A 25,740-nucleotide genomic window follows, 5' to 3' on the forward strand; every position below is an offset into this window, starting at 1 on the left:
ACATCCATTCAACTCTCTGCTTTAAAATAGATGTTGTCATCCCTCTCCACCTGTGACCTTTAGTTTATTAATCGCAACTCCCAGGGCTGCCTGGAATCCATAGCTCCCCCTGAGTTAGGTTTGTAAAAAATGTTGTTGTTTTTTTAATTTTTCATATGTATATATGTATAGCGGTAGTAGGTAATATAGGTTTTAGTTGTTTGAGGGGTATTTTTTTTGTCCCTCCACTTGATAATTAAGAATTTTATTTGCGGGGGGAGGAAGGGGGGGTTCCGCCGTGTCCTTTAGCTGCTGTTGTGATGAGTTTAACTGTCCTCGCAGCGGTGCCATCAGCAGGCGAACTCTTCAAAGTTTCCTAGAGTCGGGTGACAAGGTAGCATGTTGGGCGTGAATCCGAGGCTTTCCGAATGACTCCGGAGGGTATCACACGTGCTCTGGGGGAAGGGGAGGAGAAAAAGGAGAAGAGTGAACTTTCTGCAACTCCACACACTACTTCTACATGACACAAACTGGAAAAATTTGGTTTTTAACAACCCCCCAAAATCCCTAATATACATCAACTCCCAGAGCCAGAGGGTGTGTTGCTCACCAAGGGGAAATATGCCCTTCTTAGCTGCATCTATTATGTGTTTTTCCTTCAAGGGGAGAGTTTGAAAGACGCTGTTAATATATACTGTGAAAAAAGGTCATCAAAGTAGTACATTTAAAATGAATCGGAGAAAAAAAATATTTCTTCACTCAGCGTGTAATTAAACTCTGGAATTCGTAGCCAAAGAATGTGGTAAAAGCAGCTTAGCTGGGTTTAAAAAAAGGTTTAGATGGCTTCCTAAATGAAAAGTCCAGAAGCCATTATTAAAATGGACTTGGGGAAAATCCACTGCTTATTTCTGGGATAAGCAGCATAAAATGCATTGTACTGTTTTGGGATCTTGCCAAGTACTTGTGACCTGGATTGGCCACTGTTGGAAACAGGATACTGGGCTTGATGGACCTCCGGTCCGTCCCAGTATGGCAACACTTATGTACTTATCCTCTATTTCACACTGTCGATTTGCAAAATATTTACCCAGCGAACATCAGAGGTTAGCTGACTAAACTTCTGATTCTGAAATTTCCCCCCTTCCCCCTATCAGCTAAAATTGGCCTCTCAAACTCACACCGCCCGACATTCAGCTGGCGGCGGGCAACACTTCGACTGTCCGCCACCCGCGTTCAACCGGGATATTCAATAATGCCAGGCCGTTTCCTGCAACTGACATTATCCAGGTTTTTAAAAACTGGCTAGCGTATGACCAGTTAAGTTGACATAAGAAAACAAGTAAGCAAGCAAGCAACTTATACGATCCAGCACAGAGTAAGAAAAAAAAGGGAAATCGCCACAGAGCTTTCAGAAAAACTTAAATTTATTCACCACTAAAATCTTAAAAGAATAAACAGTATTTGAAAAAAGATTTTAGTGGTGAATAAATTGAACTTTTTATGAAAGCGCTGTGGTGATTTTGTTTTTTTTTTCTTACTCCAGTTAAGTCGATATTCAGACTTAACTGGCCATGGCTTAGTGGGCAAAGATAGGCCTGCTTTTTATGTGGCCTTATTTGGCCACTAAGCCTGGCTAATTAGGTTCCAAATATCGGGACTTGACCGGTCACGCCACCCCGGAACGCCCTGAACATTGCCAACTTGATTTTCGGCCCTAACAGGACAATTTCAGCAGCGCTAACCGGTTAAATGCTGCTGAAAATGACCAGTTATCTGCCGAGACGCGAGCTAGCTGGTCGGCGGCCGTTCCCGATCACTTAACTGGCGTTGAATATCAGCCGGAGAGGGTACACGGATTTAGCTACTTAGAAAGGGGGGGGGGGGGATGTTCTTCATCTCAGCTCTTGTAGTATCTGGAAGTGTCCTTTTTTCTGCAATTTCCATGTAAATATTTTGTTAAGTTTCCTGGTAAATCCCATGTTTCTCTAGACCCTGATCACTGAAAGAATCTTCTAGAAGCGAGGAAACCTCCTACCCCGTTGGCAGCATCTACTCTTCCTGTGAGTGGATAATATGGAATGTCTCTGGTACCATTCATAAGTTTTTTTTCCTTTTAATTTTGCTTGTATCTAGTTAAGAGGGAATAGGCTTAGGAGTAAACTAAGGAAGTATTATTTCACAGAAAGGGTGGTGGAGGCGTGGAATGGCCTCCCGGTGAAGGTGGTGGAGTCGAGGACTGTTCCAGAATTTAAAAAGGCATGGGATAAGCATGCGGGATCGCTTAGGAACAGGAAGTATTAGGGGTTACAGAGGATGGGCAGACTGGATGGGTCATATGGTTTTATCTGCCGTCATGTTTCTATGTGATTACAATTACAATAAACTTATATTCTGCTACGTATTGTCTCTTGAATCAGTACAGATTACAAAATATAAAAACTAGGCCAACCCTAGGAAGTAACATTATCCAAAACAAACATTAAATCCACATAAAAAAGAAAACAAAATACCTGATATGTTAAAACTAAATATCTCCTCCATCTGATAGATACAAAGGAAAGAGGTGGGTTTTTAACAGCTTACGAAACTCCAGGTGACCTGAAGTTTAGAAGGAAGGGAGTTCCGATACTGAGGAGAACTATAAGCAAATCCCGCTGCATGAACAGATTTATACTTCCCCTTATTTCAGGGTAGGGAACTGTAACCGACCCGTTATCCCTTGACCAGAGAGTGCGGTCTGTCGTTCCAAAAATTAACAAGATAACCAAATATTCAAGGACGGAGCCATGGAATATTTTATGCACTAAGGTGCATAATTTAAATTGGCAGGCAGGCCTCTCCGCTGGGAGTCAGTACAGGCTCTTCATCAAAGGCTTAACACGGTCAGACCTTCGTTTACCAAAAATCAGCTTCGCTGGCATATCCTCTAGAACTTGTAAGAGTCTTAAGGATAATTTAGAACAGGGCTGTCCAACCTCAGTCCTCGAGGGCCGCAATCCGGTTGGGTTTTCAGGATTTCCCCAATGAATATGCATGAGATCTATTTGCTGCACTGCCTCCACTGTATGCAAGTAGACCTCATTCATATTCATTGGAGAAATCCTGAAAACCCGACGTGGCGAGGGCCGAGGTTGGACACCCCTTGACTTAGCTCCACCCGCCCCCTTCCGTCCGCCACCGGGCTGGGCTCCCTGCATTGAAATCACAGTGCCTCTCATGTCCATGTGAAAGCGCTGCAGGCAGCAGCAAATCACCTCCCTTCGGGCCTCCTTTCCTCCTTCTGTCCAGCCCTCGCGGAAGTTACATCAGACGAGGATGGGACACAGGGAGGGAAGGAGGCCCGAAGGGAGGCGATCTACTGCTCTGCTGCCTGCAGCGCTTTCACACGGAGGTGAGAGGCGCTATGATTTCAATGCAGGGGGCCCGGCCCGGTGGCAGACGGTCGACAATGGAGGGTGGGTGGGACTTTGGCGCCGGGCCCCCCTTGGAGGCCCGGGCCCAGGGAATTTTGTCTCCCTTGCCCCTCCTCCCCTCAGCGGCCATGCCCACCACAGTCCATCTCCTCCCTTCCTCTCACCTTGCAGTCTTCTTAAAAAATATATTTCTCTCCTCAGAGGGTCCCAGGGAGCAGCAGCAGCTACCCTGAAGCTTTCCCTCTCTGCCGCAATCTCCCCAGATGGAAACATGAAATTCTGTCGGGGGGGGGGGGGGGGGGGGGGGGGGGATTTCTCATGAGATGTCTAGTTATTATACAGTGTAGTCTGCCAGATAGATCTGGCAATGTTTTCCAAATAGAGTACATTTTTGAGGGAGTTCTAGCTATTACACAATGTAGAGCCTGCCAGATAGACCTGGCTTCATTTTCCAATTTGCTTACATTTCTCAGAGACATCTAGTTATAACATAATGTAGAATCTACCACATAGACCTAGCGACCTTTTCCAATTAGCATGCATTCCTCAGAGTCTTCTACACAATGTAAAGCCTGTCATAAGTACATAAGTATTGCCATTCTGGGACAGACCAAAGGACCATCAAGCCCAGTATCCTATTTCCAACAGTGGCCAATCCAGGTCACAAATTCCTGGCAAGATCCCAAAAAAGTACAAAACATTTTATACTGCTTATCCCAGAAATAGTGGATTTTTCCCAAGCCCAATTTAATAATGGTCTATGGACCTTTCCTTCAGATAGACCTGGTTATGTTTTCTGATAGCGTACATTTCTCAAGAGACTTCTAATTATTAAACGAAGTAGAGCCTTAAAGGTAGACATGGCTACGTTTTCTGTTAGGTTATCTGGTCAGTCTTGGAGACAGGTTGCTGGACTCGATGGACCTTGGCCAGACTCAGCTTGGCTTTTTTATGTTTCATATTATCCGTTGATAGAAACAAAACACATTATCAACTGATTGGCTTTTCCTGGGGCCAGTTGGTATAGTGTATTCACCAGTCATTGCCTAAGATGAAGGAGATAGCGTGGGAAGGTCTGTAATTAGCAACTTAACCGAGGAAGTCCTGCCCACAGGTTCAGCTGTGCTGGGATTCTTGATGGTGGTTGGGGTAGGGAGAGGAAGGGGTGGAGAGACACAATGAAGGGTGGCCAAGCACCGAGTTCAGAGGTGATGCAGATCTGATGAGTGAGAGATGAGCCATGTTCAGGGTCTATTGAACACTGTCATGGGACAGCATATAAGACCCCGCCCTCCTGTGCCGCATCTCATGTCTGCATATCCTTCCTCCTGTTCTCTGACAGGAAACAAGCACCAGTATTAAATCTATTTACCAAGTTGTCGCTGTGGCTTCTCTTGGGTCTTTTCTTATCTCTGAACCCCAGCACTTTGTCCCGAAATACCTGAATGGGAGAGAAAAACAGTCCGTGAGCTGCACTCACCCTCTCGGTCACCTGTCTTAACCAATTGCATCGTAACCTCACTCTGGCACACTCCTGCCCCAAATATCTCTGTCATATATGGTTGTGGGGATAGAAAGCTTCAGGTTCTGAAATGACAGCACCTTCCTACTGTTGCTTGGACTGCTGTCACAGGTCCAAAAGGCAACGGGGTAGAGATTCTGCCGGGGATGGTGAGCATTTTTTTCAGCCACTGCCGGTATTATCCTCGAATTTTCAGGGCTGGCCCATGTCCGCGTACTGGCATTGAATATCTGGGTTTATGTGGCCGGCTATCTCTTACGCAGTTAAAAGTGATATTCAGCATTGAACTGGCTAAGCAGGGGCAGGCCAAGGCAATCTGCCACCCTCGCCCTCTTCCCGCCGTGCCCCCCGGAGTCGAACATCTCCCCATTCACACTTTCTCTTTGTCTCTCAACTCCCTCCCTCCCCCTTCTTTCCTCAACCCCCTTCTCCGAATCTACCTTCTTTTCTTGTTTTCCAAAAGTCAGCAGCGATACCCATAGGCTGCCCTGCCGCCAGCACCGGCCTCTTCCCTCTACTGCAGCCCACCTCAGAGGAAACAGGCAGTTGTGTCTCAGAGGTGGGCCGCAGTAGAGACAAGCAGCTGGGGCCACTGCCCACTTTTGGAAAACAAGAAAAGAAGGAAGATTTGGGGAAGGGGGTTGAGGAAACAAGGGCAGGAGGGAAGATACCGGACTGCAGCCGGTGTGCGGGGTGGGGTGGAAAGGAGCGAGATGCCATTCTGTGATGAGGCCCTGCCTCAATTGCCTAATGGAAGTGCCCACCGCTGCACCTAAGGGACACTGTCTAAAGATAGGACTGTTTTTTATGGTCCAATTTTGCCACTTAACTGCCGAATAATCAGTTCTTAACCTCATAAGTGCCAACTGCGCCCCTGGACCGCCCACAAAATAGCTGGCTTTCAGTTTCGCGGCCTGTGGTGATTCTCAGCAGCATTAACCAGTTCATTGCCACTGAATATCACAAGCGATTTAACCGGCTATGCTGTGATTATTATGTTGTTGGTGCCAGTCCCAGCCTTACTTCACGATTTGGTAAACTCTGTCGCACCTGGAATTAATGCAATAGAGAAGTGGGCCTTAAGTAACAAATTGAAGCTGAATCCCCAAAAAAACTAAGGTATTGTGGTTTAGAAATCAAGGTATTGAAACACCTACGCCTTTGATTTTGTCTATTTGATAAAGTTCTGAAGGTGGAAACAGAATCAAGGGTGTTGGAGGTCTTTCTTGATTCCTCTTTAACCTATGAGCCACATGTATGGTATGGTATGGGATTTGCGTTACAAGACGTATGAGGAGAGACTTGCTGACCTGAACATGTATACCCTGGAGGAAAGGAGGAACAGGGGTGATATGATACAGACGTTCAAATATTTGAAAGGTATTAATCTGCAAATGAACCTTTTCCGGAGATGGGAAGGTGGTAGAACGAGAGGACATGAAATGAGATTGAAGGGGGGCAGACTCAGGAAAGATGTCAGGAAGTATTTTTTCACGGGTGAAGGATGGGAGAGGGGGCATAAGAGAGAGGTTGGGTGAAGGTTTGGGGCATGGGAGAGAGAAGGAGACTGGTTGAAGTCTGTGGGGGGGGGGGCATGGGAAAGACTGGGTGAAGGCTGGGAGGGGGCATGGGAGAGACTGGATGAAGGCTGGGGGGAAGCATAGGAGAGAGAGAGAGCACGAGTGTGTATATGTTTTTATTGTACAGTATTATACAATCATAAAAATATAAATCATGTCAACTGGAAAATATAACATATATAATCATAAAATATAAATCATAGCAACTAGTAACATGGTAACATAGTAGATGACGGCAGAAAAAGACCTGCACGGTCCATCCAGTCTGCCCAACAATAATAATGTTAAATAATATATTCTAGTTGCTATGATTTATATTTTTATGATTGTATATGTTTTTACTAGCCATTAAGCCTTTAAAACGGACGAGCTTTTTGTTTTTAAAAATGTAATGAAAGAGCAACAGGAAGAAATGAAAGTTGAGGGGCGAGTTGTTTGTTGTTGTAAATTTAATAATTCTCACCTCCATCCATCCATGTCCAGCAACCCTGCTCTCTCCCCTGCCCTCCTGCCATGTCCAGCAGCCCTCCTCTCTCCCCTGGCCACCCCCCATCCACCAACCCTCCTCTCTCCCCTGCCCTACCTCCATATCCAGCAAACTTCCTCTCTCCCCTGCCCTTCCCCCATGTTCAGCAACCCTCCTCTCTCCCCTGCCCTCCTGCCATGTCCAGCAGCCCTCCTCTCTCCCCTGGCCACCCCCCATCCACCAACCCTCCTCTCTCCCCTGCCCTACCTCCATATCCAGCAAACTTCCTCTCTCCCCTGCCCTTCCCCCATGTTCAGCAACCCTCCTCTCTCCCCTGCCCTCCCCCCATGTCCAGCAACCCTCCACTTTCCCTTGGCCTCCCCCGTCCACCAACCCTGCTCTCTCCCCTGCCCTCCCGCCATGTCCAGCAGCCCTCCTCTCTCCCCTGGCCACCCCCCATCCACCAACCCTCCTCTCTCCCCTGCCCTACCTCCATATCCAGCAAACTTCCTCTCTCCCCTGCCCTCCCCCCATGTTCAGCAACCCTCCTCTCTCCCCTGCCCTCCCCCCATGTCCAGCAACCCTCCTCTTTCCCTTGGCCTCCCCCCGTCCACCAACCCTGCTCTCTCCCCTGCCCTCCCCCCATGTCCAGCAACCCTCCTCTCTCCCCTGCCCTCCCCCCATGTCCAGCAACCCTCCTCTTTCCCTTGGCCTCCCCCCCGTCCACCAACCCTGCTCTCTCCCCTGCCCTCCCCCCATGTCCAGCAACCCTGCTTATCCCAGAAATAGTGGATTTTCCCCAAGTCCATTCAATAACGGTCTATGGACTTTTCTTTTAGGAAGCCGTCCAAACCTTTTTAAAACTCCGCTAAGCTAACCGCCTTTACCACATTCTCTGGCAACGAATTCCAGAGTTTAATTACACGTTGAGTGAAGAAATATTTTCTCCGATTCGTTTTAAATTTACTACATTGTAGCTTCATCGCATGCCTCCTAGTCCTAGTATTTTTGGAAAGCGTAAACAGATGCTTCACGTCTACGTGTTCAACTCCACTCATTATTTTATAGACCTCTATCATCTCTCCCCTCAGCCGCCTTTTCTCCAAGTTGGAGAGCCCTAGCTGCTCTTGTGCCATTCGCTCTTCATGTGCAATTTAAATTTGAATTTTAGGTATTGAAGTGGATGGTAAATTGACGATGATCAATCAAATTAATAAGGTAGTAAAGCATTCTTTCTTCTTATTAAGAAAAGTAAGATCAGTTCGTAAAAACTTTGAACAATTTTTTAGACTTTTAGTACAATCATTATTATTATTGAAATTAGATTATTGTAATGTGATATACGTGAGATGCACCAATTCTCTATTGAAGAGGTTGTAAACAATGCAGAATTTAGCTATGAGTGATTTTTTCTTTAAGATTGGATGTATCTATTACTCTTTATTATTATGAGTTACATTGGCTCCCAGTTATAGCAAGAAGTCATTTTAAGTTGTGTACACTGGTTTATCAGGCTCTACAAGGAAATATTCCTGTTTATTGGGTGGGATTTTTCTCTGTATTGAAAAGACAGCTTTTGAGGGGGTAAAATATCTCTGTTATTTCTTACAGTTAAATCGGTTAAATATCTTTAAAAACCTTTGGCTTCAATTCTGTATCAAACCGCAACAATATGGAATTCTCTTCTTCTGTCCGCTCTCTAGCTCATTTGTGGTCCTTCCGTAAGCAACTGAAGGCGGTTTTATTTTAAAAATATGTGAACTGACTATAGGTGGTGGACAGGAGTGGCCTAGTGGTTAGAGCACTAGTCTTGCAATCCAGAGGTGGCCGGTTCAATTCCCACTGCTGCTCCTTGTGATCTTGGGCAAGTCACTTAACCCTCCATTGCCTCAGGTACAAACTTAGATTGTGAGTCCTCCTGGGACAGAGAAATATCCAGTGTACTTGAATGTAACTCACCTTGAGCTACTACTGAAAAAGGTGTGAGCAAAATATAAATGAATACATTTGAGGTATTACTTTTAGGTTTTGTAAATTCTGGTTCTCTTTTTAACTATGTTATCCACATGGAACTGAACAGGTTATTGCGGAACAGAAGCTTTCGATGTAATGTGCGCCATTAAAATTGTGTCTTACCTCATACAAGTAGTCAAAGATTTCTAAGATGGTGAGGATACTGGCCCCAATGAACAAGCCCATCTGGCCCCCGATGTCACCTGCGGAAGAACAGGACAAGATATCTGGTGAGAGAAAGTTCTCCTTCTGCTTCCTCCCCAAGGCTCTTGTGGGTCTGCTGAGGCAGCTGAGCTCAGGATGTCTACAAAGGCACAAGGGAGCGTAGAAGGCCTGGTGTAGAAAAGGAAATAGGCCAACTGGTTGAGGATGTGTCCATCTCATGTGGGTTGAAGTCGATCAATTTTTCTGCCTAACTTTATAAGCCAAACTAGAGATGCCAGGGAAGTAAAAGTGGTACAGATTTGGCCTTGTTGCCACACTGAAAGAGGAACTGAAGGCTCAGTAATTCTCCCCTCCCCTGCCCCCTCATATACAGTAATAATTCCCTCACCCAGGAACACCCCCCTTGCACCCTGTGGTCAGTCAGTAACCCCACCGGACTACTGAACTCCTCAGAGGTCACTTACCCAGTGACCCCCACCAAAAGAGGTCATTCATCCTGTGTCCCCACCAGAAGCAACCCACAGTTTGACTCCCCAGTCACCCCGTGACCATAATTCCAACTGATCCACTCATTTATTGCCGAGGTCCTTCCTCCGGCACTCGACTTCATTCCAGAACCCCAGCCAGAGATGATCCACTCATCGACTCCCCATCCCACCCCCCGCCAAGTGCTCACTCACCCAGCAGCCCTGCCACCTCGTACGCTTTCTTCTGCTCAATGGTCTCGTAGTTCAAAGCCTCAAAGAAAATGTCCAAGACCAGAACGTTTTCCCTGCCAAGAAAACAAGAGCGTCACTCTGGGGCAAGGTTACTTCCAAAACAGAAGCTCTAGGCCTGAAAACCAGTCACTTATCCAGCTGCAGAGCAATTGTCTAATTTTAAATAAATAAGAAAATAGTATTTTCAGCAGTGGTATCCTTTTATTTACCTGTCATCGTTTAGACAGATAAAAACACAAACTGAAATACAATAAAGTATCAACATAAAAGAACACCAATTAAAGAAAGGAAAGAATAACAGCATTTAAAACAAAGATAAACACGTTACAACAGCGAGCTATAACAAAGAACACACACTGTCTGAACCTGCCATGGAAGTACGTCTACGGTATCAGCACCCGAAAGTCAATTGAAAAAGTGGGGTTTAAGTTTAATTTTAAAGTTGGATAAGGAAAATTCAGAGTGAATATCCAGGGGAAGATCATTCCAGAGTTAAAGCTGAGGATCTGGTTGATTCCAAGTCAGTATATTAAGGGGAAGGTAAGGTAAGACGGCCAGGAGAGGCTGTTGGCCAGTGGCGTATTTAGGGGAGGTGCGTTGTAGCATACATACCCCCTGTCAGGCCTGGCTCCCCCCACTTCCCTTTTAGGGTGGGACGGTTCAGGGGGGAAGTCCTGGAGCAGGCCGCAGGCAGCCTATGAGTGCCATTGCCAGGGTGAAGACTAAAGCCGAGAAAGTTTTAAGGTGGTGAAGTGGCGGAGGGAGGAGGACAGAGACGGGGGTTGCAGCGGCAAGGGGAGACAGAGATGGGGGTGGTGGCACAGGAAGTGGGGGTGGGGGAGACGTACTCCCTGTAAAACGTTCCTGGTTACGTATCTGCTCTTGACTGTTTAAATCGCTTGTGCTATGCTATACGGGGATATTTAGCGGTACTTAATGGAATAGGTTCTCTGGCTAGTTTCTGGGATGTCTGGGGGCAGTTAGTGCCACTGTTCCCTCTAAGCTGAGGGGGAGTCCTCCAACTGAATTGCTGTCAGTGGGGGGGGGGGGGGTCGTGCTTCAATATTTTGTAGCACACACTGTTTTAAATATGTAACGCTGTGAGCGTTAAGACGGGTGTTGCTGTTCTACATGACTTTGGGGCCCCAACTTACCTTTCTGTTTTTATTTATAGATGTGTATTATATTTTATTCTTTTTTGTTACATTTGTACCCCACTCTTTCCCACTCATGGCAGGCTCAATGCGGCTTACACAGGGCAATGGAGGGTTAAGTGACTTGCCCAGAGTCACAAGGAGCTGCCTGTGCCGGGAATCGAACTCAGTTCCTCAGTTCTGTGTTACATGTGTTATATGTGTTACCAGCCTTCCTTTTTACACTTTTGTTTATATGGTGGATAAGGTATGTATGTTTTCCCTCCGTGGTACATCGCATGGTTCAGTTGCTCTTAATTTTTATTGCATTTATCACTAACTTTCTGTTTCAACATTTTATTACATTTTGTACCATTTATATTTTCTTTGATTTTATATTACTTTAAATTTTCCATGATAGTTACTATTCGTGTTGACTTTTAACTACTTGTTTATTTACCTGTTTATTGTTTCATTCCTGTCTGACATCATTTCTAATCATATCATATAAGCGAGGACGCACAATAGGTGAAATATTATCAAGACAGAACTATGAGGAGTATACAAAATCCTAAGAGACCTTCGATCATCTACTTTCTCCTTCGATTCCTGACCATCAAAGATAGTGCAGCAGGCAAGTATGGACCTCATAGAAGGTGTCACAAAAATTGTGACCTCCTCCTCTCTTTCTAATGGGCAACTACCAACAGCATTAAAAAGGGCAGTGGTTCGCCCTCTGCTGAAGAAAAGCAACCTTGACCAGGACAAACTTGCAAGTTACAGGCCAGTATCCAACATCCTGTTTCTAGGGAAACTCACAGAACAAACAGTCTGTGGTGAACTCAGTGACTGGCTAGAAGAGAGAAACTGGCTAGATCCATGTCAATCTGGATTCAGACCCACTTATGGAACAGAAATTGTCCTCGTATCTCTTCTACTACTGAAACCGAGACAGGGAATTTGCCTCTGTATTTAGATTTCTCAGCAGCTTTTGACACTGTGGATCATGATACCTTGCTAGTACAACTGACAGAAACAGGTATCAATGGAACAGTACTTGCCTGGTTCAGATCCTATCTATCAAACAGGCAACAATCCATAATGTTTGGCAGCAACTCATCACCACCATGGACACTGACCTGTGGGGTACCACAAGGATCGATAATATCACCTATTCTGTTCAACATCTACCTCAAGCCACTAACTGAGCTGATTCAGTCAATGAACACTCAGTTCTACATCTATGTGGATGATGTGCAGCTACTCATACCCATTGAACCTGACTTACCTACAACCATGATTAAACTGATTACCTGTCTAACATCAATTCAAGAATGGGCTAAGCAAAACAAACTTTGCCTAAACCCAAGTAAAACCGAGCTTCTCTGGGTCCCTAACACAAGTGGATACATACATGACATCCAAATCTCTTTTGGGAAGTACCAACTCCCCCTCAAATCACAAGTCAAGAACCTTGGAATACAGTTATATTCAGCATTTACTCTGATTCCCCAAATCCAAGCAACCTTCAAGAGCTGCTTCTACTATTTGCGACAGCTACGCTGCCTCTCTCCTTACATCGAGAAGGTAAATCTTATCCCAGTTGTGCATGCCATGGTAATATCAAGACTGGATTACTGCAATGCACTATACAATGGTCTGAATACAAAGGGCCTGCACCAGGTCCAATTGATTCAGAATGCAGCAGCAAGACTCATAGAAGGTTGCAAGCAACGTGACCACATCACTGGCTACCAGGAAAATACAAGGCTAAATTTAAAACTCTTCAAGGCCCTTAAAGGAAATGGCCCCGAGTATTTGAAGAACAGGATGACCCTATACACCTCCATAGACACTAAGGTCCTTCCAAGGATATCCCTAACCATACCCTCTCTAAAAGACATTTCATGATATGATACCCGCAAGCGAGTCTTCTCCGGAGTAGCCCCACTCTCTGGAATGCACCCTGAAAGGCTCCACAACACAAGTCTATCTCTACTTCAGGAAGCAAGTGGAAGCTTGGCTCTTCAACCAGGCCTTTAATGGAAGAAGTAGCTAACTTCTTAGTCTCACACACACACAAGGAATGATTCGGGCTGCACATACTGCAGCAGGACATGTTTATCCACTCCTACCCTAGCTGAGATAACATTTAATCATCTCTCTGACCTCAAGTGCAACTTTCTTTAAATTAGTCACCTTACTTTCTAACTCCTCGTACTCTCTTACCTATCTATATGTTCCATCTTTGTTTATACCCCTCACTGTCAATTAAAATGTTCTACTACGTATTGTGTTGACATTGTACGTAGTATACTATACCATACTTTGCTTTGTTATTTGAATATTTTACTGCTGTAATTGTCTATTGCTTATGTTTGATTTATTCTTACTGTACACCGCCTTGAGTGAATTCTTTCAAAAAGGTGGTAAATAAATCCTAATAATAAATACATTTACAAAACAGTGGAATGACTCTTATTTTTCACTATAAAGAATCAATATACTCGATTTAGGACTAAAAATCTAATTTGTTGGAGGAAAAAGGCCTCAGTGTCCACTGGAAATACTTGGTACAATTGGAAACTCATTCAATATCTCGACGACATCCAGCGTTTTTCTATCAGTTATTGAAGTGAGCAGCACAACTGAAATGAAAGCAGACTGGAAAGAGAAGCACGGAAGGACATCCCCTGACAAAGTGAGGTTGAAATGGGTCCCCGTTGGCATCGTCTACATTAAGTTAAGTGCTTCTTCTCTTTCCGCTTCAGAACATATGAATATATGTTATGACTGTGACTGAGGAATATTCATCAAAGTATAGAAATGTACAAAAATATAAAGAGAAGATGATTGTTTGCAATCATTCATTCATTCATACTTATATCCCACAATTATAAAAAAACGAGTAATGGTTCAATGTGGCTTACATTTAACAGTTGTTAGAGATGACGTTGATTCATTTACGAGGTTGTATGATTCTGTGTTTTACAGTGGTTGGCAAGATAACTATTAGTGCATATGGAATAGTCATTGGGTTTCTTGAGAAGATATGCCTTAGTTCATTTCGTAAATGAAAAGATGCATTACAGTTAGAGGTTGTGCTGTGTATTGTTTTTCGAGAATGATTAGTGCATATTTTACTCATAGAATTTCCTGAAGAGGTAGGTCTTTAGGTCTTTTCTAAACTGGAGGTAGTTGGTGATGATTCTTTTTTTTCCTCTTTATTTATTGTTTTAACATAATTTAACAAGAGTGATCTTGCAAACAGAAACACAGGCGAATAATAATACATTAATATTCTCATTTCACAATCCTTGAGTTAATATACAGAGAAAATTATAAGAAGAAAAACTAATAATAAGACATGAAAATGAGAATTAAGAATTTAGACAATTCAAATGAGGAAACATATTACCCTTTCTTAGACCTCAAATTGGTGAGGGGGAGTAATGAATTAGAGAGGTAATCAAATAGGCATAATACAACACCGAAAGCAAAAGGCTGACAAGCCTCCAAGTTTCGTTTACACATTATTTCAACTGGTTCAACTCTAGGAACGATTTTAGATGTTCCGGCGAAAAGAAAGGTATATTTAGTTTGACCCATTTTAACTACACATTTGCAAGGGTGTGCTAAAAAAAAGGAACCCCCAATTTCTATTGTCTTTGTTTCAAGGCAAGAAAAGATTTCCTTTTTTGCCGAGTTTGTTTAGTCACGTCAGAATATATCCAGACTTTAAACCGCAAAATTGAGCTTTAGAATTTCGAAAGTAAAGTCTTAAAATTGTATTATAGTCCTGCTCAAAAACAAGTGAAACAATCAATGTAGCTCTCTCAGTTATTATTTCTGAAGATTGTTCCAATATGGCAGATATATTTTGAAGATCAAGAATATCGTTTTCCACACCTCCTATTTCTCCTTTTGGTTTAGGAATATAATATATCTTATTTACCGGGGGTATAGCCTCGGGAGGAATTTTCAATGTTTCAATTAAGTATCTTCGGAGTGTCTCTATTGGAGTTACTCCCGATAACTTAGGGAAATTTAAGAGGCGGAGATTGAGGCGTCTATTAAAGTTTTCAATCTGCTCTAGTTTTCTTCTTATATCGCCATTGTCTTTAATGACCATATTTTTAAAGTCTTTAATTGAATCAACCTCTTTTTGCAGAGATATTACTTGCGTTGTTAGATCTTGTTTGACAGAGTCTACAGTCATTTTGAATCCTTCAAACTTACTATTAAGATTTTCAACATCGCTTGACGCTTTTTGAAGTGTAGTATCAATCCGATTTAACATCACCCAGATCGTTTCCAGAGTTACCTCTGAGCTCTTCACCAAAGAAGACAAAGCTCCTTCAGCTTTCAGCGTCGGCTGCTGCGGGCCTAGGTCCTCGCTGGTCGCCATTTCCATCGCACTTCCGGGGTTGGTTAGGTTTCCCTCTAGGACTGCCTTCGACGCTGGGCAGGGAGGAATCATCGAAACTGATGGTGGAGAAAGGGAAGTTTCATCTCCTGACGGGGAGTCTGCTTCTCCAGAAACCCCCGCTATGGGATCATTTCCCCGCTGTAGCTTGGAGGTATCGGGGAAGTAACGCTCTAAGGACGGCTGGGTTGGAGAGGAGGTTGAGGTAGGCTGAGGAACTTATCTCAACGTTCCTTTTCTTTTAGAATGCGGCATGTTGAGAAAAACAATCTGTTCTAGCCCAGACAATCAGAGCGTTTACTAACCAACCGGTCAAGCAGCCATCTTGACACGACCCCTCCACTCATCTAAAACAATTTTACCCAGTTGGTGATGATTCTTATGACTATGGGAATTGAGTTCCACCATTTTGAGCACAAGTAGCTAAATCTGTAGGCAGACTTGTATAGTATGTTTTTGCAGTTGGGCAGGTGAAGTAGTAGGTAACCTCCAGTTCCTGGGTTTGCATTTCTTGGTGATAGTTTGATCATGGCTAGCATGTACTCCGGTGACATGCCAAACAGTATTTTGAAGATCGTGCTGGTTTTGAGAAATAGCCTGGCCTTGATCAGGAGCCAATGTAGCATTATGAGTAGTGGGGTTGATCTATCATGCTCGAGCATGCATGACATGAGGGGAAGCAATGCGGCAGAGAACAGCGCTGGAGGAAGGCTTCTGGTGGCAGGGCTTCAGGACACCCGCCAGCCAAACTACAGGCCCTGAAGCCGAACCCAATTAGGAATCCTGTGTCTGCTCCTCCCCAGCCTCAAGTCCCGTCAGGAACAGGAAAGAGACGGACCCCAGCGCCAGGCCCCTCTTGGAGGCCAGGCTTGGGGGAATCTTGCTCCCACTGCCCACCCCCCCACCCCCTTCTCGGCGACCCTGGCTCCTAAATTAAGATGAATTTTCAGCTGAAAAGTTATGCTCCTAAATTTGGCTAAAAAATTGATCACAACATTAAAGTGTTATTCCAGGGTTATATGGAGGTGAGAGGATGTGTTTCATGCAAGGTGGAAGACTGCCAGAGTTTCTTGTGTGACGTATATGGTAGGGACAGCCTTCAGGCAGGTTATCACGATGTGTGCCCACAAAGAATAATACTGCATAATATTACAGTGGAATGAAGAGAGTTATCACACTGCATCACATTGTGCAGATATAGATAAAAAAGGAAGGTATCTCACGCTATATATTGCTCTGTTTTGTTGAACTTCCTGGCCAGATATTTTGCGGAGGCTTTGCTGGGGATCTTCACCATGGACAGTTCTTTCCCGTAGCGGACCATGTTACACGGAGTGTCACATACGCAGTAGTTGTTGTCCTGTTCAATCAGGAAATCTGTGGAGAGAGAGAGAGAGAGGAGAATAAGTAGAGAAGAGGAAAAATTAGAAAAATTGTAAGTGGAAGAGAGAGGGCGAGAAATAATAGCGAAAGACAGGAAGAAATGGAGAGGGAAGGAAGGGGAAGGGTGAAGGAGCAGTCGGAAAGGGAAAAAGAGAAAGTGGGGGAGAGGTTGGGTGGACAATGAGGAAAAAGAATACAATTGCAGTATTGTGTTCAGTTTTGGAGGCCGTATCTGACTAAAGATGTAAAAAGACTGGAAGCGGTGCAAAAAGAGCTATGAAAATGGTATGGGATTTGCGTTGCAAACTGTACGAGGAGAGATTTGCCGATCTGAACATGTATACCTTGGAGGAAAGGAGAAACAGGTCTCCGTATCTCAAAAAAGATATAGTAGAATTGGAAAAGGTACAGCGAAGGGCGACGAAAATGATAGTGGGGATGGGACGACTTTCCTATGAAGAGAGGCTGAGAAGGCTAGGGCTTTTCAGCTTGGAGAAGAGACGGCTGAGGGGAGATATGATAGAAGTGTATAAAATAATGAGTGGAATGGATCGGGTGGATGTGAAGCGACTGTTCACGCTATCCAAAAATACTAGGACTAGAGGGCATGAGTTGAAGCTACAGTGTGGTAAATTTAAAACGAATCGGAGAAAATTTTTCTTCACCCAACGTGTAATTAGACTCTGGAATTCGTTGCCGGAGAACGTGGTACGGGCGGTTAGCTTGACGGAGTTTAAAAAGGGGTTAGATAGATTCCTAAAGGACAAGTCCATAGACCGCTATTAAATGGACTTGGAAAAATTCCGCATTTTTAGGTATAACTTGTCTGGAATGTTTTTACGTTTGGGGAGCGTGCCAGGTGCCCTTGACCTGGATTGGCCACTGTCGGTGACAGGATGCTGGGCTAGATGGACCTTTGGTCTTTCCCAGTATGGCACTACTTATGTACTTATGTACTTATGTACGTTCAAATATTTGAAAGGTATTAATCCGCATACGAACCTTTTCCGGAGACGGGAAGGTGGTAGAACTAGAGGACATGAATTGAGGTTGAAGGGGGGCAGACTCAAGAGTAATGTCAGGAAGTATTTTTTCACGGAGAGGGTGGTGGATACGTGGAATGCCCTCCCGCGGGAGGTGGTGGAATTCAAACATGAGTGGGATAAACACAAAGGAATCCTGTTTAGAAGGAATGGATCTATGGAATCTTAGCGGACATTGGGTGGCAACGCTGGTATCTGGAGAATAAAACCAGTGCAGGGCGGACTTCTACGGTCTGTGCCCTGAGAAAGGCAGGGACAAATCAAACTCGGATATACATATAAAGTATTACATGAGTTTATCTTGTTGGGCAGACTGGATGGACCGTTCAGGTCTTTATCTGCCTTCATTTACTATGTTACTATGTAAGAAGAAAGAAAGACAGGAAATGCGGTGATAATGGATGGGGGTGGGGAGTTTTAGAAAGGAGAGCAGGAGGAGAAAAGATAAATGGATAAGGAGAAGGGAAGACAACAAAGACATGAGAACATAAGAGTTGCCATAGTGGGTCACAGCAAAAGTTAGTCTAGCCCAATATCCTGTTTCTAACGGTGGCCAATCTAGGACACAAGTACCTGACAGTATCCCAAAATGTAACAAGATTCCATGCTACCTACCCCCAGGGATGAACTGTGGATTTCCAAGTCCACCTTAATAATGGTTTGTGGACTTTTCCTCCAGGAATTTGTCCAAACCCTTTGTTGGAAAGTTAGAATTCAGGGAACAGTTTCAAAGTGATATCTAGAAATAAGGGTGAGATCTTTCTATCAGCCTATGACCAACAACCTGAGGAGGGAGCAGAGCTCCTCAGAGCCGGTCACAAGGGAAATGAGTTATTCCAATAGAAGTCTCACCTGGTCTGTCTTTATTTCAGTATCAAATTATGAAACTGAAGGGTTTCGTGTTTTTGAGATGTTTAATATTTAATATTTTTATGCATTTTATATGTTTTTACTTTCATAATGTTATTCATAATGTTGGTTTTAATTATTACGCTTGTAAAAAGGTGTGAGTTTCTGAATAATACTGTTTAATGAAATTATAAATGAAGCACATTTCTAATTTAAATGCATTGCTGCAACTAGTTAGGGGAACCCCCAGGGTATATTTCTGGGAAATGACATCCCTCTTTCACTTTCACTGGAAGGTGAGCAATCAGGCAGTAGATGTGTCTCTTTTGGAGAGGAAGAAGGGTCTATTACACAGGTAACAAAAAAAAAAGAGAGACAGCAGGCGTGTCTCTACGTTATATGTGGAAGATACTGAGCAGGGACTGGTTTTATGTCCATTTTATAATTGGGAGAATTGCAACGGAATCTAAGCGGGATGGAAAGAACAACTCACAAAAAAACTCCAGATCGCCCAAAATACAGCAGCCAGGCTGATATTTTGGTAAAACACGATTCGAAAGTTCTAAACCCCTCCGAGAAAAGCTACACTGGCTCCCAATCAAAGAATCTGTCCAAAATTCCGCCGCACGTCTTATCTACCGCGTGAACCGATACTCTCATATCACCCCTCTCCTCAAGTCGCTTCACTGGCTCCCGATCTGCTACCGTATACAGTTCAAGCTTCTCCTATTGACCTTCAAGTGCACTCAATCTGCAGCCCCCCATTACCTCTCTACCCTCCTCTCGCCGTATGTTCCCACCCGTAACCTCCGCTCTCAGGACAAATCACTCCTTTCTGTACCCTTCTCCACCACCGCTAACTCCAGACTCCGCCCCTTCTGCCTCGCATCACCTTATGCCTGGAACAGACTTCCCGAGCCCATACGCCATGCGCCCTCCCTGCCCATTTTCAAGTCCTTACTCAAAGCCCATCTCTTCTCCCTTGCTTTTGGCGCCTAACCACCTTCCCCATTCATGATACCTACATTGACTACATAGTTTGTTACCTTTAGATTGTAAGCTCTCTTGAGCAGGGACTGTCCTTCCCATGTTTAAACTTGTACAGCGCTGCGTAACCCTGGCAGCGCTATAGAAATGCTAAGTAGTAGTAGTAGTAGAATGGATCATCTTCAAAATCTGCACCCTGGTCCACAAAATTATCTACGGTGTAGTCCCAGGATACATGACAGACCTTATAGACCTACCAACCAGAAACAGAACCAGATCATCACGAACATACCCAAATTGCAAAGGACTCAAATACAAAACAACCTATGCATCTAGTTTCTCCTATATAAGCGCACAAATATGGAACGCACTCCGAAAAGCTGTGAAAACAATCCACGACTACGTAAACTTCAGGAAATCACTAAAAACCAACCTCTTTCAAAAAGGCTTACCCTACAGACCCAACGTAAATCCCCACACCTGGCAACACAACAAAACCAACGATCGTACTGGACAATATGCAACCTCCCTCCCTTCGACCCTCATGGTGCCTGGAATACACCTACCTATTCGACCACAAAATAACCTTGTATTTGTTCTCTACCGGACTTGGCGAACGCCTTTGCAGTACTGTGTAAGCCACCTTGAGCTTGCAAATAGGTGGGAAAATGTGGGGTACAAATGTAACAAAGAAATAAATAAATATTAAATACCTAGAGCAGGATCTGCACACTCCTTCTGTTGCTCTGGCGTGCACACGTTGGCATTTCCTGTGGGGGGAAAAAAAAAGAGAGAGGAACAGAGTGAGGAGGAGACGGTGAGGCCTCGTGTTATGAAATTAGTGCAATGGACCTGCTGCCTCAGTGATGTGAGCACAGACCGCTGAACCAGAATGGGGAAACCTTATCTACTTCTGGACAGTTCTGGCTGTATCAACTACTACTACAAATCATTTCTATAGCGCACTTTCTGATGAGGCCTCTCAGGTGTGACAGACCCGGCTTGTACCATCTTGTTAATTCCATTGACCACTGAACTAAATCTCAACAACTTCCTCTGCCTGACCCATTATGGGTTCTCCCCTTTTTTAGGGGACCTGGTACTTCATCCTTTCATTTTCCGCCCAGCTGAATCCGAATCGGTGCTGGGTTCCTGGAGCCACAAGCCTTCACTCATTTTTAGATTCACCCCCATTACTGTTGCCACTGTTGTCATGACTGCAATGATCCTGAGGCCTTGAGTCATCACCAGGGCACCTTCCAGGGCCACGTTTCACAAGCTGCCAATTCAGCCAGCAGGCGGCGCTCTTAATGATAACAGCTCTCTCTCCTGCTGGAAATGAGAGAGCTGTCTCCGCTGCATTTCTGGTCCCAGCCAACCTGCAGTACAGAAGATTTAATCCAAGAGTTGAACCAAGAAAAAGCTCACATGGCAATTGGGCCAGCCAGATAATTTCCCTATTAAAGAGCAGAGGTGGAAGAGGGAATCACCACAACCTTCTCATGGCAGGTAACACAGAGCATGAGGACACATAGGGGGGCCAAAAAATATAGCTGAAAATTAGATGGAAGGATAACCTACAGCCCCCTGAATATAAAGAGAAAATGTGACAACCCTGTCTAACATATGTGTTCACATCCACCCACCCCTGAGATAATGAACCCTATGCCAGGGGATGTGGAGTATGATCTCAATCTCTCAAATTGACTGCTATCTTCCTTCTGGAGTTCATAAAATGTAACAGGTATAGGCAACCTATGAAGGTGTGCTTGAACAGTCCTCTGGGACTGCAACTTCTGTATCTTTGAGCCACACTTTCTTGGGCTCTGACTGCATTTCTGCATTAAGTTGTCTGCACAGATTTTACACATTTATTCTCAGTGGTGGTATCTGTCCATTTCCTTCCCCTGAATATAGAGGTCATTCCATACTTAGGTGCCTCATCTAGGCGTCCCAGTACCACCTGGTGAGAACCTGTTCTACAATGGTACCTCAGCGTCCAGATTCCTTTATATAATACTAGCATAACCCCATATCAGCACCCACCAGGGCTGCCGAGAGACTAGGCCGGGCCCGGGGCAAGGCTGCCCCGCCTCTGCCCCCTGCCGCTGCTGCCCCCCCCCCCCCCCCGTCGCTTTCCCTGCCACCCCCGTCGATCCCCCCACTGCTGCCACCCCCGCCGCTGCAGTCCGCGGTCTCACCTGCCTGCCTCCACGGCTCCAGGCCCCCTGCATTCAATGCGGCAGTCGCAGATCACCTCTCTTCTGGCCTTCCCTCCCTGTCCTGCCCTCGTCTGATGTAACTTCCGGTTTCCGCGAGGGCGGGACACAGGGAGGGAAGGCCAGAAGAGAGGTGATCTGCGACTGCCGCATTGAATGCAGGGGGCCCGGAGCCGAGGAGGCAGGCAGGTGAGACCGCGGACTGCAGCGCCAGCGGCCTGACCCCGGCGCCAGGCCCCCTTTGGAGGTCCGGGTCTGGGGAATTTTGTCCCCTCTGCCCCCCCTCTCGGCGGCCCTGACTGTTCCCTTTAAGCTGAGCAGAAGTCCTCCAACTGCACAGTGGGGGGCACTGCTAGGGGGACAGGCAGATTCCCTGGAGAGCTGCAGATTTCATCTGTCCTTCATTATTGAAACTGTGATAGTGAAAAAGCACCCCTTACTGGTAGAAGTATAGGTGGAGGTCTCCTGCTCAGCTTAGAGAGAACAATGGTTGCACTAACCACAGGCCTGGTGTAACTGTGAGCACTTCAGTGCTGTAAGGGTGCGCATAACTTCCTGTATACTGTCAGTTGCAGGGGCGTAGCTACAGGTAGAGAATGACACGGGGGACGAGGACCCACAGTAACCACAGGGATGGGGACGGGGTGGCGAGACAGATTCCACGGGGGCGGGAGTGGGGACAGAGCCCACGAGGATGGGGATAAACTTTGTACCTGTGTCACTTTCTACTTTGAAGCCTGTTAATTAACTGGACTGTTATTTATGTTTGACTGATGCAGACGGCAATATTTTTATTTTTTGGAAAAACATGCTGGCCACAACTAGCAAAATTTGCACGGAGGATCCTGTGCATTCCTGCTACCAGCATCTCTTCTAAGAAGACATCTTCTATTGCAGGAAGGGCTGTGGAACATAGTAACATAGTAGATGACGGCAGAAAAAGACCTGCACGGTCCATCCAGTCTGCCCAACAAGACAACTCATGTGTGCTACTTTTGTGTATACCCTACTTTGATTTGTACCTGTGCTCTTCAGGGCACAGACCGTATAAGTCTGCCCAGCACTAGCCCCGCCTCCCAACCACCGGCTCTGGCATAGACCGTATAAGTCTGCCCAGCACTATCCCTGCCTCCCACCACCGGCTCTGGCACAGACCGTATAAGTCTGCCCAGCGCTATCCCTGCCTCCCAACCTCCAGTCCCGCCTCCCACCACTGGCTCTGGCACAGACCGTATAAGTCTGCCCCGCACTATCCCCGCCTCCCAACCTCTAGCCCCGCCTCCCACTACTGGCTCTGCTATCCAGAGCAGGAGAACTAGACTCAGGCCTGAGATTGTTGATGACTTATTTCTCTACAGTTTAAAAAATCAAAACAGTGCTTCATAGGGCTTATTTTAGTGGAAGTCAGCTATTGTTGGGGTTGGAAGGGTAGAGGGGTGGTGGTGATAGGAGGGTTTATTATAGCTGTTCATTGTTATTATTGTTTTCTGTTTGTAATTTTTACACAATAGTTTCACAGCATATTGTTCCTTTTTATACTTTAATAAAAAGATTTAAATATAAAATCATACGTGTTCGAGGCTTCTGCAGATGAGAACAGAGCCTACGGGGATTGGGCGGGGCCTGCGGGGATGGGGTGAGAACAAAGACAGAACCCAGGGGGACAGGGACAAATTTTATCCCCGTGTCATTCAGTAGCTACAGGCGGGCCTGGGTGGGCCCAGGCTTACCCAGAAGCGCTACACCCCTGCCATGCAAAATTCAACATCCTTCCAGCCCCCCCCCCTCGCAGTTCCTGCACCTCCACGTCTTCCTTACCCTCTCCCGCCACCGCCACGGTGGTGCTTACACTTTATGCTTTCATCGCCGCCCAGCAGGAACTCCACAAAGGCTTGAATCAGGGCCTTCCTTTTATTGCATCTCATCCACTGATGCAATTTTCTGTTTACACAGGCAAGGCGGGACGTGGCAGAGAAAGAAAGCTCTGATGCAGGCCTGTGTGGAGTTCCTGCTGGGTGGCCATGATAGCATGAAGTGCAAGCGTCGTGATGGGGATGGGGGAAGGGTAAGGAACGCACGGAGGTACCGGAACTGTGGGAGGGGAGAGAGACACTGGACATGTGGGGATGGGAGAGAGATGTGGACCTGCAAGGGGAGAGGAGGGAAGGGAGAGAGGTGATATGGGGGGGAGGGTGGGAAGGAAGGAAGGAAGGAAGGAAGGAAGGGAGAGAGGTGTTGGGTATGTGGGGGAGGGTGGGAGGGGAGAGATGTGCAGAATATGTGGGGGGAGCGAAGGAAGAGGTGCTGGATATGCAGGGGGGGAAGGAAAGGAGAGAGATGCTGGATATGTGGGGATGGGAGGGAAGGGAGAGGTGCTGGATATGCGGGGCAAGGGAAGGGTGAGAATTATTAGATATGCAGGGTGGGAGGGAAGGGAGAGAAGTGCTGGATATACAGGGAGAGGGAAGGGAGAGAGTTGCTGGATATGCGGGTGGTGGGAGTGAATGGAGAGATGTGCTGAATATGCTGGGGGGGATGGAAGAGAGAGGTGCTGGATATGTTGGGGGGCAGGAGGGAAGGGGAGAGGTGCTGGATATACAGGGGGGATGGAAGAGAGAGAGAGGTGCTGGATATGCAGGGGGGTGGGAGGGAAGGAAGAGAGGTGCTGAATATGTGGGGGGGGGGGGGCAGAAGAGAGTTGCTGGACATGCAAGGGGGCTGGAGTGAAGGGAGAGAGATGCTGGATATATGGGGTGGGAGGGAAGGGGGAGAGGTGCTGGACATGCAAGGGAACTGGAATGGTGCTGGATATGTGGGGGGGTGAGAGGGAAGGGAGAGAGTTGCTGGATATGCGGGGTGAGGGAAGGGTGAGAATTGCTAGATATGCGGGTGGGAGGGAAGGGAGAGAAGTGCTAGATATACAGGGGGAGGGAAGGGAGAGGTGCTGGATATGCGGGTGGTGGGAGTGAATGGAGAGATGTGCTGAATATGCAGGGGGGGGATGGAAGAGAGAGAGGTGCTGGCTATGTTGGGGGCAGGAAGGAAGGGGAGGTGCTGGATATACAGGGGGGATGGAAGAGAGAGGTTCTGGATATGCAAGGGGTGGGAGGGAAGGAAGAGAGGTGCTGAATATGTGGGGGGGGGGGCAGGAGAGAGTTGCTGGACATGCAAGGGGGCTGGGGTGAAGAGAGAGATGCTGGATATATGAGGGTGGGAGGGAAGGGGGAGAGGTGCTGGACATGCAAGGGGACTGGAATGGTTCTGGATATATGGGGAGTGAGAGGGAAGGGGGAGAGTTGCTGGATATGCGGGGAGGAGTGAGGGAAGGAGGAGAGATGCTAGATATGCAAGGTGGGCTGGAGGGAAGGGAGAGAGGTGCTGGGCCTATGGGAGGGGAGGGGTTGGGGTTAGAGGGAAGGATACTGGACCAAGGAGATAAAGGAAGAGGGGGTCAAATGCTGAACCCACAGTAGGAGAAGGCGCCAGATGCATGGGGGGGAGAGAGAGAAAGAGAGGAGCTGGTTGGGGTGGGGTCAGAGAGGAGAGGGACACATGGTGTGGGGGAAGGAGAAATGGGACATACAGAAGTATAGAAAAACAGAAGGGAGATGATGGACATTGGGTGGGAGCATGGGGACAGTTTAGATGCTGTATTGAGATGGCATATGGGCACAGAGGGGCAATGCCTGACATGAGGTGGGGGGGAGGAGATATGAGAATAGTGATATAATGGACACTGGGGGGGGGAGATATGGGAATAGAGATACAATGGACACAAAGGGGAGATACCAGAAAGGGGGGAGAATAGGAACACAGAAGGGAGATGCTGGGCATGGGGTACAA

General features: G+C 46.1%; 1 protein-coding gene across 1 annotated transcript in view; it reads right to left on the bottom strand.

Moving 5' to 3' along the window:
- Window positions 1–329: 329 nt before the first annotated feature.
- LOC115479013 (acid-sensing ion channel 1C-like) overlaps window positions 330–25,740 on the bottom strand; it is a 188,406-nt gene continuing 162,995 nt past the window's right edge. The window contains exons 5-10 of the mRNA XM_030217114.1: window positions 20,392–20,448; window positions 16,640–16,793; window positions 9,819–9,910; window positions 9,097–9,176; window positions 4,765–4,833; window positions 330–434 (exon numbers count right to left, since the gene is read on the bottom strand). Coding sequence (XP_030072974.1) covers window positions 330–434; window positions 4,765–4,833; window positions 9,097–9,176; window positions 9,819–9,910; window positions 16,640–16,793; window positions 20,392–20,448 — 557 coding nt within the window. The remainder of the gene's footprint in view (window positions 435–4,764; window positions 4,834–9,096; window positions 9,177–9,818; window positions 9,911–16,639; window positions 16,794–20,391; window positions 20,449–25,740) is intronic.

This window comes from Microcaecilia unicolor, chromosome 1, assembly GCF_901765095.1.
Source record: "Microcaecilia unicolor chromosome 1, aMicUni1.1, whole genome shotgun sequence".
NCBI classification, from domain to species: Eukaryota; Metazoa; Chordata; class Amphibia; order Gymnophiona; family Siphonopidae; genus Microcaecilia; species Microcaecilia unicolor.